This window comes from Helicoverpa zea, chromosome 13 (assembly GCF_022581195.2).
Source record: "Helicoverpa zea isolate HzStark_Cry1AcR chromosome 13, ilHelZeax1.1, whole genome shotgun sequence".
Lineage (NCBI taxonomy): Eukaryota > Metazoa > Arthropoda > Insecta > Lepidoptera > Noctuidae > Helicoverpa > Helicoverpa zea.
This window is the reverse complement of record NC_061464.1, coordinates 8,975,963-8,991,389: the sequence shown is the minus strand read 5'-3', so window position 1 is coordinate 8,991,389 and position 15,427 is coordinate 8,975,963. Positions and strand designations below refer to the sequence as shown.

Sequence of the window (15,427 nt, the reverse complement as noted above, 5' to 3'; positions counted from 1 at the left end):
GCTAGGCAAATGATCATGGTTAAGATACTGCATAATTGTGATTTATAATACCTACAGTTATTGTACTACGGAGTCATTACGAAATTCGGATCTTTCATTCTAAAAAGCCCAAAACTCTTAAGTTTAACTTACAATGGTTGGTTTATAGTTATGTAAGTAGGTATGTTATGCCAACAAAGACGATCTCGGATTCACGGCAAAACTTACGACGCGGAACTGAAATCATCTGCCAACAAAATCAGTTTTAGCAAATGTAGAAACATAGGTATGCGGTGCGGGCGGGGTAGGCCCCGAAAGAGATGGCGGGACGACCTGGATGCCTACGACCCTGATTGGTAGGAAGACTCAAAAGATCGAGAGGTGTGGAGGCAAAATGGGGAGGCCTTTGCCCAGCAGTGGGACAATACAGGCTAAGAAAAAAAACATATATGTACGCACCCTAACACTTTTGACTTTTTACAGCCTGTTACTGTTACCAGTAAGTATGCTAACTATTATATACCTACCTACATAGACATAGAATTTCGACATTATCCCCATACAAGTGCTGTCTGTCAAATCCCTATCTCTGTTAAAGAAAACATAGGTACAGAATATTGGAGACGTTTTGCGCACACGGTAAAATCGCTGATTTGAGTAAGATGGTATTTAACCATAGTCTGACACTGGATTTGGAAAAAAAATCGGTCGAATGAGTGAGAACCGTTGAGATGCGTAGTTTTTCCATTATGATGTAGGCATACACTATTGAGTCATATCGTTTTCCTCACCACAGAGAAAAATCTTTAAAGCCATCATCGTGATTGTGAAACCCACGACGCTTACCTTCTTTAGGCATTTAGGCGGGAATCGTAGAAAAAGTCAATGGCCTTTTACAATGTAGGTAACACCCTTGAGAAAAATATACCTACCTAAACTATATTAGATACGTACCCCACTAACTAAAACAAGCGGTTTCGCCTAGGTCTTAATGGTGACTTCTTCACATACCCAGATAATAGGTAAATAGCCAATGGCCTTTTTCGATAAATAGGCAATCCAACACTGAAAGAATTTTTCAAATCGGACTCTAACCCTGAGATTAGCGAGTTCAGACTATCAAAGAAACATAGTACAAACTCCTCAGCTTTAGAATATTGGTAGGTACTGGAGGTAGGTAAAGATGTAGGTATGGTCTTATTACCTAAACATCTTTTACTTACCTTAGGTACCTACTCAATTTGCCGCGTTTTTACCAGTTCCCTCTTTATCCTGCACACTTGCTTCTTTTCACTGAAGCGAAGGTTGCAACTTCATGTTCCCTAGTGGAACGTGACTAAAATCATCAGCGTAATCCGTAAAAATTTAACGAATAAAACGAAATTACATAAAAATACCTAGACTTTACGACTCAGTTCATTGAATTGAGAATAGAACAAATAGGTGATGCCCTAAAAGTCGATTAACTTTTTCGGTGTAGGTCCATGAATAACTTAATCTAAACATTTTATTTGAAATCGAACAAATAAGGATAAAATACCTGACGATACCCATATGATCTTTGTACTGGGCAAAGATCTCTTACCTAAATGTTCGTGAAAAAAGATTGAAAATTCTAACACAAATTTTGTAAGGGTATGGTACCTACCTGTTCATATGTCAGTACACTAATACAAGTTTTTACAACGAATAATTTATTTATAGGTAGCTAACTCACCTGCAGGAAAACTCGTGGGTAAAGGTAGATAAGTAGGTATCTTCGAGAAATAATGTAGGTGCTGAAAATAACAAATGAATGAATAATGACGATTCACGATGTTCTCTGTTCAAAATTCACTCGAGCACACACACTTAAATTTTTTGATAGCGGTCAAAAAGCAATATCGGTTATTGTAAATAATAAAACCAAGCTCAAAGATCAAATGATCAAGCACATTTATAGATAAATTATTCAAAGCCAACATGCAAAGGTATGAATTTGTAAAGTGTTTTCACTAAAATAAATAATCACAACAAACAACAAAAATGGCTGCTCCGCAGATTTGAATTTTGAATCCATTTTTATATTCTTCTAAAATGATGCAAATGTCATTTTACCTATTCAGCCTACATGCTACTCACACGAAAATTTTTTTTGAATAGTGTTCATAAATGAAAAAAATAACTTTCACATTTCAAATGTTTTCTAATGTAATATTACTATAATATTATTCGATATTTTAATTCAATATTCCTAAAAATACGAACAGAACAATGTTTCAATACGCCATAAAAGTTGCAGCACTCCTCTTTACTACTTTCACATACTATGAGAGACAAAGACACACCATTGCTAAAACTCACAACATGCAAGTCCATGGAACGCGCTAAACCGTCAATGTCATGTGTTGTTGGCAGTTTTGTCAACACGTAATAAAGTCGCACGCAACATTTTCATTTTCCGTGTAATTAAATAGTTTATTAAAACAGCTGGTTTAATCTAAGGTTAATAACTGGTATATAAAAATGCCTACCAGTGATAGTGAGGATTTCGAGAGTGCTGACGAGGGCCACGGCAGCCCTGACAAGAAGGAAAGAAAGAAACGGTTGTCGTCTTCAAATTACAGCGACGGCGCATTAGAAGCTGAACAAAAGCTTACAAATACTCAAACTACTTCCAGTAATGTTCAAAAAGTTGTAGAAGATGTGGTATGTATTTAAAAATAATGTGGTATAGTTCCAGGCCTTTGAAACATTCATCTTTGTATATCTGAGTCCTCTGCTGAGCCCAGTGTAGTTTTCCAGTAAAATTACCTCCCCACATGTTTAAAAATCTATAAAAGTTAATCCAGTAATTTATAATACACAATCTAAGTGTTGTAAATTAAACTTACTTAAGTGTATCTTATCAAAACATTTTATGATCATCAAATATGCTAGATATTCATACAAATTAACTGTAAGCAAAAGGTCAGGGCAAATTTTTGTTTCATTATTCATAAACCAAAATAACCTTATACATATTGGTATTTGGTTTGCTAATTACTATGTATGTACATTTTCTTAATTAATACTTGCATATTTGAAGTTGAATTCCTCTATTTATTTACACAAATTAAAATATTTCCGAGTTACTAAGAATGTTGTGTTACTAGACTTTATATTTTTAACTAACTGTGACTAATATCATTAGACAAGTTTGTCATTTTCAAATGTCTTGATTCTAATACAGCTTTGTGGTCATCTATCAGATATTTCTCTTAATCATTTTTACTTCACACCAAAAATAGACAAAAGTATGCACATGTTTCCCAAAACCTCCTGATACTTAAAAAAGGTTCCATGCAGCGAGTTACACAATATTCCCTGACACCAAAAAGTTCTATAACTCTCCAGGGTCTCAAATTTTCGACTATCAGCTTGCACCAAGTTTAGCATGTAATGCACATGAAAGTGCTCTATCGATTAGCACTTTCATATAAATTCTGTATTAGATAGATCAATACTATATTGTTAGTTCTTTATACACTAGGAAAATAAAACATATATATTGTTTATATTTTTTTTTTATATATTATTTTATAACCAAGCTTTAATAAAAAACCATATTGTTCCAGAAAGACACAGATGGCTGGGATGACTTTGACATAGAGGACAATGAGCCCATTGTACCACAGATAACAAAGAGTATACCGGCTAAGAATAAAACTAAGTTGGAAGAACAGCTGGGTAAAACAATAGAGGATGTGAAGTCTCAGGATACCGGCTGGGATGATTTTGATGACTGGGGACAAGATGATGCTGCTGCTGATACTCAAAAGGTAATTTTATATATATAATATTTTTATGGGATATTTTATGACTCCGTGAGTCAGTGTAGACTCTTACTGACTAAAATGTACCAGGGCCACAGTAACTCTTGCAAAGAATCCCAGCCCTGCCCAGCCCTAAATTATATTTATTACCTTATATCATCATCCTTGTGTGGCCTGTGTGAACTGCGTTCTGGGACCTAAATAACAAGTAGCCTATATTGTTCCTTTAGATAAGCGTTTTTCACTTGTTGCTATCTAGACACACGGAAGTGTGTCCGCCAAGTTCGAGCAAAATCAAGTTATCAACATCCTAAGTCAAATGTTTGCTTTCATACTACCTATTCCCTGCCCATCCACCAGTATCTGAACTGAAAATAAATACATGTGAATGCTGTACAAAATCATTGTAATATTTATCGTTCCCATGTAGAATTATTGTAGTTATATTCTAAAGTACTCAAAATTAAAAATATTTTACAAAAAAAATTACAGGTGGCCCCACCAAAACCACAACGTCAACCGAGCCAACCACCACAACCAGAGCCCAATATTCAGGAGGTTACTGACAGATTAGCAGCAACCTCCACCGGTGGTAGTGGGTGGGGGTGGGGATGGAGTGTGGACTCCCTGCTCAGTACCGCTACTGCTGGCATTACTAATATTACCAGTCAGGTTTCACAGGTAAGAAGAAAAGACTATTGTGCAACAGCACAAGACAAATTGTGTGAAAAAAGCTTGTGACAAGCTTTGCTCATTCTTGAATTGTGGTGATCTAAGGAAATAAAATACATTATGTCATGTGCTGTGCCCGGCTTATTGAAGAGGTTACAAGTAAAAATTATCATCCAGGTTCTAGTAAAATATCGGTTTACAATTCACTTGAAATTGTATGCTAAAATAATACAAATAGCAACAGATTAGTTATGTGTTTAAAAGTTAAGGCGGACTGTAATCAACAACTTATTATTTTCCACAACACTAGAAATAAAACTTTCAACTTCATGAAGAATTCTTTAAAATTACACCATAGGTAGCGTCATACAAACCCTACATCCTAAAAATATTATCTCCCATTCCTAAATTTTCCAGGGCATATCAACAGTCCTAGAAACCGGTATAGGCGCTCCCGACCCTGAAGAACTAGCTCGAATCAACCGAACATCTAAAGACAATGACTCTAAAGTCAGCAAATCTGACCATGAACCTGCAACTCCTAGTGAGAGGAGACCAGAAGTTGGTTCTGAGGAGGCTACGGCGAATACTGGTGATGCATTCCAGTTTGGCAGTCTGTTCTCTGGTGTTACCAAGTTTGTCGAAACTACAGGTAATGTTTTTAGACTGGTTTGTTTTCCTTTAAGGGCATGTGAAATATTCAATTTTGTTTTTGGGCTGTGTCTAGCTTAGCATTTTTCTAGAGTCCAAAGGTTTGAATTCATCATTATCAGTTAATGATTTTTTTTTCTTTGCTCTATAAAAGTTGCATTTTGCTTTAGTAACAAACTCAGTATTAAATAACTGAATAAAAATTAGAATTTGAAATATTTATTGTCATCACGCCACTTAAAAACCGAGTGTTAAGATTTGGATTCAATCATTTCTCATAATTTCCTACACAGCTGGCTGATCTCCTTGGAGACAAACAGCTGTCGTGGACAACAATAAGCATTATGTTTATATTAATATTATTCTTCTTATTAACAATTCCAGGAACAAAAGTAATACACGGTGGCCTAGACACCCTAGAAACTATAGGCAAGAAAACCATGGAAGTGCTACAAGATGGGGACCCAGGCCTTGCCAAGAAGCGAGCTCTCTTAGGCCTCGGAGCCAATGATAAACCAGTGCTGTCCCAAGTATTGAGGGAGGCCAAAGCTAAGGCTGAAGAAGATGATAGAGTGAGAGAAGAGAAGAGAGAAGCTAAGGAAGTCCATTATGAGAACCTGTTTGATGATTTTGAAGGTAAGGTATTGGTTATAGTCCGAATATGTGCTGTAAATTTTCTGTCTTTTCTATCGATTGGGTATTCGACTTTTAAATCTCAATGAATTATGTTGTAGCTGGATATTACCAAATTCCGCGAATACATAGACAAATTATAAAAGCTACATAAATAGCTACATAGTAAGCTACATAAAATAGTCAGATATGGCTACATAATTACTGTCGAGTTGTCGTCTTAAATATTATTAACTATGACGTTTTAAGATGGCGACAAAGATTCAACCTGTGATACAAATATATCTCTATTTAGTTAAACTTGCAAAACATTACAGCTTAAAATATCTAAAGGCTTCCTTTGTGATTACCTTGATAAGCTCAGTCCCAGTCTTCTTCAAGTAAATGCTGTACTTTATTCTTTTTTCATGCACTCTTTTTAAGAACTACTTATTAAATTTTTGTGATTATGAAGAATTATACCTAGCTTTATTTCTGGTCATAACTTTCAACTTAAAAGTAAAATAATCACAAACATTCCTTCAACCTTCCAGGCCTAGTACATTTAGAAGCGTTAGAGATGCTATCCAAACAGGTGAGCATGCGCATAGAGGAGCGCATACGCAGCGTCGACGCGGATAAGCGACAAGATATTAAAGAGACGCTGCAGCAAGTTGCTGGTAAATGAATAGTTTATATTTATTTATGTTGTTGTGTTTGTTTGTACTCAAATTTTTGTGGGTAAATGACAAATCTCAAAATGATAGTTTTATATTATTTAACAACATTTTAAAAGTATTAAAACGACTGGTTGTTTTCATCGACCTTAGCCGGGCCAGAGTGATTGTATATTGTATAACGCATTGGCAACATTTTCATCCTGTCTGTATACCAAATTGTATCTTAATTAATTCTGCTGTTCCATCATGAGAGCAGTTTGAAAATTGCTGAGAAGAATTAACCATTACTAAGGCGGCCAACTTTCCGAAAACTGAATGCGGGACTTAACCTTTCGTGAAAAGGGGGAGGGGGGGGGGGGCATTGAAAAATGATCGGACGGAACTGACAAAATAAAAACCGTAAGCAAAAAGCTATAATTTAACCTATCAATATCGTGTCACAGCGTGCACTAATGTATTATTTTCAAAATCATTAGGCCTCACGAGTTCAGTAGAAATAAAGAGAACGAGATTATATTATAGGTAATCAGTCTGTGTTCCTGCACTGTTGAGCGTGCGCGCAGGTGGGTGTTGTGTAGAAGCGTGGTAGAAAAATACTGATGCGGGACATGCGGGACGTATACAACGTTTTGCGGGACTATTTTACTAATAATTTCAAAACGGGATTTCGTCAAGCATTGCGGGACGGTCCCGCAGAATGCGGGACGGTTGGCCGCCTTAACTAGTGTTGCCCAAATTCAGTCTTGGTCTTGCAGTCTTGGTCTTGTTCTTGCGTTTTTGCAAGACCAAGACCAAGAACAAGACCGCGTATTTTTAGCAAGACCAAGACCAAGACTGACCGTGCAAGACTTGAGCAAGAACAAGACTTAGCCTGCAAGACTCTTGCGTCTTGCAGCTAGGACTTAGCGCTATTTCACTGAGTAGTTAGGTGTAACAGTTCGGTGTATAGGTAGGTACGCTTAGGAATTCTATGAGACGCTAAAAACTGTATCAAAGAATATGAAAAACTGGACCTATGCGCATTACGACTAATACCATAAACATAGCGAATAAAAAAATATCTATTAAAATCAAACTGAGTGCATGCCTAGTTATGTTTTAACCATCGGCACTTTGATAATGCGGCATCAAAGGTTTTGTACTTACTTCTCAAAGTTTGCCGCTTTTCGGAAGTACATGGTTATGATACACGCGCCGGCGGCTTCTTTTGAAATCTACAACAATCGTTGCCGCCACGCCGAAATCATAACATTTGACACTATTTGATTGCCGCCATAGGGCGTACGTAATAGGTACCACAGATTATATAATAGTTACTCATGCAAAATAATTTCCTAGTAGAGTACATACAGGTGTTCCAAAGAATAAATAAGTTTCAGAGTGCTTAGAATGAAAATGAATACATTATACTGATCAAGCAAGTAGTATTATGATTAGGATAAAATGGTAAGGATAGGTAGTAGATGTCATATTAATTCATTCTAGTAAGTATATATTATAATATTGATTACTTATATGGTTTTAAACTAATTACTTAGGTACTATTATTGTACATTTAGTCATTATATTTCTTAAGTTTTTACAAGAAAAAATAGCAAAAAAGTGTTCAAATATCACCCGTTTAATAAATATTGTAGCCACTTTTAAATACACCGCGACTTTTTAGTCGTCTTACAAAGGTGGTCCACTCAATGTATCCGACATAAAATACCACTAGGCACGATTATTATTTTTACAGCATTAATTAAGATAATAGGTGCAAAGAAAAATAATTAATACATTAGAAATAAGAAACATTCTGTTAATAATGTTTACGTATCAAACGGTAGAAAGTAGGTACCTTCCCAGCGCTCGAGTCGAGTGATCGTTCCATCTCCATTTTTTACGAGACAAAATATCGTAAGCCAATCTAGCACAGTCCACGTGGACTGTCATCCAATGAGATTCATTCCACGAGCGGCACGACGGCACCGCCAAAGACGACGACGGCACTTTTCAAAGAGTCCACGTGGACTTTGATAAATGCCGCCTTTTACTTAAAAATAGGTTTTAAAACGTCTTGCATGATGAGTGATAGGAACCGTCGCTACTCGAATATCGAGTACCTACAAATGGTACGCGTGTACGCAATAGCTGGTGACAATTTAAGGGTAGCAAGAAGATTGTACGCTGCGCCTAACAATCTAATAATGTTACGCAACCGAGGAGTGATCAACCCGCACGAAATAAAAATATTGTGTTGCGCGCGGCGCGTGTGACTGTTGTGCGCCCTGAGCTGCGTGGGGCTGCCGGTAACCCAGCGAGTGGTAGGCATTTATCGCGCGCAAGTACAGAGGGTGACAGAGGCCTGATAATACGTCATTGTCAACTTACATCACTTTGTTTCGGTTTTATTACGAAAAATGTTTCTGACGGTCCTAAGCCCGTAAAAGTATGAAGGAAGAATTGGAATTAAGTGTTTTCTTTTTTTTCTTAATTGGAATTAATTCTACAAAACTAATAAAATAATATAAAACGCGTAGGTACTTACCTACTAATAAAATAAAAAGCCTGCGATAAGAGTTTTGTATTACTTACCAGCCCGAATATCTCTGAGAGAGATGATGAGAGTAAGTATTTCCTAGCTGTGCCCGCGACTTCGTCCACGAGGAATAGTAACTTTGGAGGTATGTTCAGGACTTATTTATTTATTTTAAAACTTCTGTCATCAAACATACAAACGAACTCTTCAGCTTTATAATATTAGTATAGATGTACTCCAAAACATTCACTTATATGTAAAAAATAAATGATAAATCGTAAAACTCTTTTATTAAATTTCTTATAAGTCGAGGGTTCAATCTCTTTCTAGACAGATAAGTATTGTTCTTTAAAATACAGTCAAGTTATTGTAATTAATTTGTTTTTTTACATGTTTTAGCAAATGTAAGCTTATAAATCATAAATGTTTATTAAGAAACAGTTACTTCCATGGAAAACGACATGTAGGTCAGTTGATTTTTCGAATTTCTTATCAAATCTTCAGTTATTTAATAATCTGCTTGATCTTTACTATGGCTATGTTAATTCAAGCTCACAATGTTCCAATTCTAATACGTTTTTCTAAGATTTAAAGTAAACTTTAATAAATAGTAATAGACTAATAGGTATTTGCAAGACTTGCAAGACTCTTGCTGCAAGACCAAGACCAAGACCAAGACTGGGAGCGCAAGACCAAGACCAAGACCAAGACCAGGTGTATTGGCGCAAGACCAAGACCAAGACTGGCTAAGTCTCGTCTTGTTCTTGCATTTGGGCAACACTAGCCTTAACCATTACTGTTTTGTATGTTTTTAAGATCATTTAAATAAAGCTGATAAATCAACACTTTTCGAACATCAAAACAAAAGACAGCCCCCAAAACGCCCGCCCTTGACAACTCCCTAGGTATTGGGAAGAAGATGCACTATATACTAAAACTTTATTAAATCCCACTTGAATTTTCCAGAACTATGCGAAATGCCTGAAGAAGATGAGGAAGAGGAAGAATCTCCGAGCGCAGGCTTGTCCAAGCCTGATGCGTTCCACGAGCGACTGCAGACCGCCACACAGGACTTGGGGCTTAAGCTGCAGTTCCAACCGCTTGTCAAGTGAGTAGACCATGGTAGACCTAAGTTCGCCGACAAAATAAATATAAGTTTTTCTTAAAACAACTGAGTGCTGATTCCGAGGTTTTTGAGCGTTCGCAACTCGATCCGTAATTATAACTCTATTGAAATAAAGAGTCGTATGCTGCGTCACATGATTTAGGTATAACATCTTCTTTCATTTTGCCGGTTAATAATGTTTACACTCGCAAATGTTAGTGGGAGCTTCTTCCCACCCTAGAGAATAACGCACAATAGAATCCACAATAATATTTATTTAGGAGAAAATTATAAATACATTTTCATGAAAGCACAATGACATGACACAACACAGACAACCCATTTTTATATTATTCTTTTTAAGTACTCCAAATTCAAATTGGTTAATAGCCCGGTAGGCCGACAAGTAGTAATAATTGAAACTTTAACAGCAAAAGTGAGCGCGACTGTAATACGACCAAGTACCGATGACAGTCTTTATTAAATGAACAATTCAAAGATAAGTGCTACGTAATTCAATGGTGTAATAATCTTCGCATCGAAAAATTTAACTTGCAAAACTAGGCACTCTGTTTATTCTGAAAATTGAACGTGAAAATTAATAGTAAACAGTTGTTTTAAGAGAACACACATTTATGTTTTTCTTGACTATACTAACTATACTATGTAACTTTATGTTACGCTTTTCTTACCTTCCTGTTTATTTTTCAGGTTATTGATACAGCGCTTTCACACTGGCTGATTTTCTTTGCCGTTGATAAACCACATGAAAGTTCTGTTACAGTGACATTATACAATGTGTCCCGGGGATAAGTGACCGCCCGAAATTTTTTGAATATTTGTACAAAATTAAGGATAATTTCTTTTATATTTTTGAAAAAAATCATTAAAAAATTTTATTGTCAGGCCTGTTAATAACAGGCTTTGCTCTTTTTTTTCAAATTTCAACTGACTGTATTTTTGCATTTGTTTGAAATAGCAGCAAACATTGCTGTGAGCTATTGTAGGAAATATCATGTAGTTTATAAATAAATTAAAAGAAAGTGATATTAAGGGGGCATTTATTGGACTTATTTTGAAAAAACTGAAAAAAAGGCGTTATTTTCTTTGAATTTTTATTTTCTTTTTTTTCTAATAAATGTTTTATTACATTTTTGTTATGTTTGATAATTTTAATTGATAAACTATGATGTCGGCTAGTCAATAAAGAAAAAAGAATTTAAAAAGATGTAAAAACTTAGGAAATATCTTAAAAAAACTGCAGCACGTCACAGTATTTACTAAAAATCATTAAAAAAAAACCAAAGGCGGTAAGTCCCAAATATAAAGGAAATTATCCTTAATTTTGTACAAATATTCAAAAAATTTCGGGCGGTCACTTATCCCCGGGACACATTGTATAACCCTCCCTTAGCATGCTTTTCTAATAATAATCACAGCTTATTTTTATATTTTCAGACAATATACAGAAATCCTAGCCTACATAACATCACTGGAAGCCGATGTACAAATAAAGTCGGTGTACAAACGCGGCGTCTCCTGCCTCGCTCAGAGCACTGCACTCTCAGTGGAGCAGTACCACAAGGCTGCTGAGATGCTGCTGGTGAAGCCCAGGAGATCGACTGCTGATGAAGCTGATGCCCTCACACAGTAAGCCACCATTTGCCTAGCCGTTTCCTAATGTATCATCTGCCAAGCCTTGGGTCTTAAGCTTCAGTTCTTGCTTGTCAAGTAAGCTGTTTACATCATAATCATCAGCCGAGCCTTATCTCAACTATGTTGGGGTCGGCTTCCAGTCTGGATGCAATGACTGGATGGAGCTGAGTATCAATGGTCTTCATATAGAGACTGCCTATCTGACCTCCTCAATTCAGTTACGCAGACAACCCTATACTCTTTCATAAGATTGGTTTTCAGACTTTTTGTCCGTATCGACTGCCAAAGATGTTCTAATGACAGTATTTCCCAACTATATTCGGTAACACCACACCATAGAGTACTAGGCTGCTGATATGCTGCTTGTGACGCTCAGGAGATCCACTGACGAGGCTAGCCACACATTAACTTAACAATAATTTCGAGTATATATTTCTCACTATATCTTCCAGGATGACCGTGGTGCTAACGAAACACATCAGCGAGCTCGCGACACTGTTCACAGAGAAACTGAACGCTTTACCCTCAGACAATAAGGAACAAGTCAATACGTACATCACCAATATATTTTTAGAGGTAAGCTTATGTTATACTTATTCGGATACATACTAGTTTTCGCCTATGGTGTAATAGGTTACAGGACGTAGGCGTCCTGTAGAAACTACGTCACGTATCTGGATGAAAAGTAGCTTATACGATAAATGGGCTAACACTGAAAGAATGTTTCAAATCGGTTCAGAGATTCCTGAGATTTGCGCGTTCAAACAAAGAAAAAAGACTCTAGCTTTATATTATAGATTGAGGCAAGCGTATTTCTCAATAAGATTCGCTCCAATTAATATCAAAACTGCCCCTGTATTATTAGAGCTCTAAATTTTTTTTGGAAAAAAAGTTAAAGCAAAATCAACATGACCATATTTCAAAATACATAATATACATAGGTATATTTTAGTGTTACAAATAATTATAAAACTGAATAAACCAATTCTTTTAAATGTTTTCAGGCTGGCAACAGTTCAACATACATCCAGAACGCGTTTCAACTAGCGCTGCCTATACTACAGATAGGCGCTGTATAATTAAATAATAATATATAATATTAAATAACTATTGATCTTGTAACTAATGGAAACATGAGTCAGTTAAAATATCTTGCTTTCTAAGGTCAATCACCATGTTCCTTCTAGATCCCTATGTGTGCCCATTTTAGCTTGGGAGTTTGTTCAATCATTGCTTCTGCCCAGCATAAACTCGTAGGAAGTGGTGAAGGGAGTCTTATGTAATTTTGACGTTCAAAAAGTGGTGTTTTGCAAGCTATTTTGAATAATTGCTTTTAGATTTTTTGACTGCCAAGACCTTAACTCTTACAAATAATTCCAATCGGAATAGCTTTTCTCTAGAGCTTATTGAACAATATGATGTTTTTTGTATGAGCTTTTGCTGAGAAAATGTTTAGTTAGATTCTGATTTCCATTAGCTACTAGGCCGCTAGTAAATACTTTATTATGTGATACACGTTAAAATGTTGTTACTACACTGTGTGGTTCAAATTTTATTCATAAAATATTTGTGAATTTGGGAAAGTTTTAGTAACCAATTGTTAGATAATAATATAACAGACTTGATCATAATGTTTAATAAATGTAACTGACGACAGGCAGGAATAGTACCAAAAAAGTAACTCGTTTTGCGCAAACTCTCGTCCTGCGCTAATTCTTGTTTTGCGCAAATTCTGTTTTTGCGCTAAGTTATCACTAGTTTTGCATCCTACAAAGCACAAATGAATCTACTTCACAATTTTTTTTTTCAAGGACTACGCAATTTTTTTTAGATACGTAACTCATTTAAAATCATTAGAAATTGAAATACCTAATGATTGGTTACTAGAATAGAATATATGGTTAAAACTTACTATACTTACTTATTATAAGTAACTGTTCAATATTTGGGTCTAAAATGAAAAATCATGATTTTTTCTTATATCATAACATATATTTAACTAATAAATGAATATAAGATAGAGTTCTTCTTGACACTTATCTATAAAAGTTTTATATCTGTGAATATGCCTAATATATTAAATGCATTTATTTAATAGTGAATGTTGAAAAGCTTTGTTTCATTTTACTTACCTTCGCCTTTAAAAAGAAATCTGAAATTCACTGTTTAACCAATACTCAATCCATTTATATTAATTTATACAAGTAGGTACTATTTATTTATTTATCCTTTTTTTTACACACAATATAGAAATATGACATGTTTAAAAGTAATCTCTACCTGTATATCTGTGAAAGGAAAATAGGAATAAAAGCGATATACTTAAGATACAGATGATGTGTGTAAATAAAGTAGGTATAGGAAATGAACTTAAATCCAAAGAAAAGAAAAGAAATATTTCTACATACACGACTACTACTGTATAATGTTATATAGGTACCTACATAAATATATAAAATAAAAACTTTTTTTTATTTCAAGTTATAGACAAGAAAAATCCAAAGATAAAGATTATATTTTATTATTCCAATCCAAACAAACCTTATTACGCTTATAAAGGTGTATTATGAGTACGTAATGATTGTAAAGAATTCACTAAATAATAATAATAGCGGATCATGGTGAATATCGGGCATTGTGCCGACACCTGTTGCGCCTGCGCCTGCGCCTCTAACCGACGATAGCTTAGTGTGGATGCGATGCGGAATTGAATATCTTTGTTTGACTGAATTTGATTCTGTTCTAAGAGATGAAATATGTTTTTTTATGGTTAAGTATGTATTGCTGTTACCATTTTTTTTAAATAGACTGTTTTTGAAGTCGTAAATAATACGCAGTTTGCGGCATAGTTCTTTCACAACTTTGCATCAGGTACCTATGCAATGCTCTTTAAGCGTAAAGTTGGTCAGGAACATATGAAGCGGTTGTACGGTAAAGTTTTCTGAAAGTAAACTTACTACATCACATGATATTACGCATTCGATGCGTGTACTTACCTACATTATAACTTCCAAGTGAAGTTAAATAAGACTTATTTCTGAAAATGTATAGTTCGCATATAAAAACTGCCTCTTTTTATATTCTCTTTTCTATTGTTCTCTAATTAGCGGCATTCAAGCAGTTAAAGCCGAGTTTAGGAATCCTTACTAAACTTTATTAATATCCCTAAATACACACTTACCTGTCGCATCCACACTACTCCATCATCAACAAAAGCGCTCCTCACAAAAGCCTCGCGGTCCGGAGCGCATCTGCCGAACACAAAAGATGCAAGGGTTGCTCTTTACTCCGTTTTGCCAAATATTACTACCCTGACATCAGAGTGATCGATTGAATAGAAATATGTACGATTGGATCCTTTGTCGGTAGTAATTTTGTTAGTTTTGTTGCCATATGGCAGAAGATGGACACATATTTTGTTGAGCACATGCTAACTTTATGTAGGTAAGGCTTGGCTTCACCAAGGCGGAGATGTACAGGCGTCGTCTTTATAGCCTAAAAACGTCCATTGCTGGTCAGGTGCACCCCAAATATGGAAAGATTTGCCCATACCTATTCACCATGCTGGGTATACGCGTGTTGCTGTGAAGATTTGACTATTAGGTACGTAAAAAGTACTAGCGAAGTAACTACCTATTAGGTAAGTAAGTAATCTGTGGTTCTGGGTTATTTACGAATAGCTATATTGACATTTGAGAGATAGGTTGAAATGGCTTTTTAGCCAAATGAGCCCGCTATCTAACAGCTGTTCGCTGTA

The 15,427-nt window shown here is 35.6% G+C and overlaps 1 protein-coding gene across 1 annotated transcript; it reads left to right on the top strand.

Moving 5' to 3' along the window:
• Positions 1-2,377: 2,377 nt before the first annotated feature.
• LOC124635910 (protein FAM114A2) lies at positions 2,378-13,781 on the top strand. Its single transcript, XM_047171864.1, has 10 exons — positions 2,378-2,667; positions 3,576-3,779; positions 4,266-4,454; positions 4,863-5,097; positions 5,481-5,732; positions 6,263-6,388; positions 9,876-10,017; positions 11,473-11,664; positions 12,123-12,246; positions 12,675-13,781. The coding sequence occupies exons 1-10, from the start codon at positions 2,485-2,487 to the stop codon at positions 12,747-12,749; spliced, it is 1,722 nt and encodes a 573-aa protein (XP_047027820.1). The 5' UTR covers positions 2,378-2,484; the 3' UTR covers positions 12,750-13,781.
• Positions 13,782-15,427: the final 1,646 nt, after the last annotated feature.

What these genes read in the sequence shown, in the direction of transcription:
- LOC124635910 (XM_047171864.1), top strand. Translation starts at nt 2,485, where the DNA reads ATGCCTACCAGTGATAGTGAGGATTTCGAGAGTGCTGACGAGGGCCAC. An exon ending in TTACCAGTCAGGTTTCACAG is followed by an intron (nt 4,455 to 4,862) that starts GTAAGAAGAAAA and finishes TAAATTTTCCAG; the next exon opens with GGCATATCAACAGTCCTAGA. An exon ending in CAGTTCCAACCGCTTGTCAA is followed by an intron (nt 10,018 to 11,472) that starts GTGAGTAGACCA and finishes TTATATTTTCAG; the next exon opens with ACAATATACAGAAATCCTAG.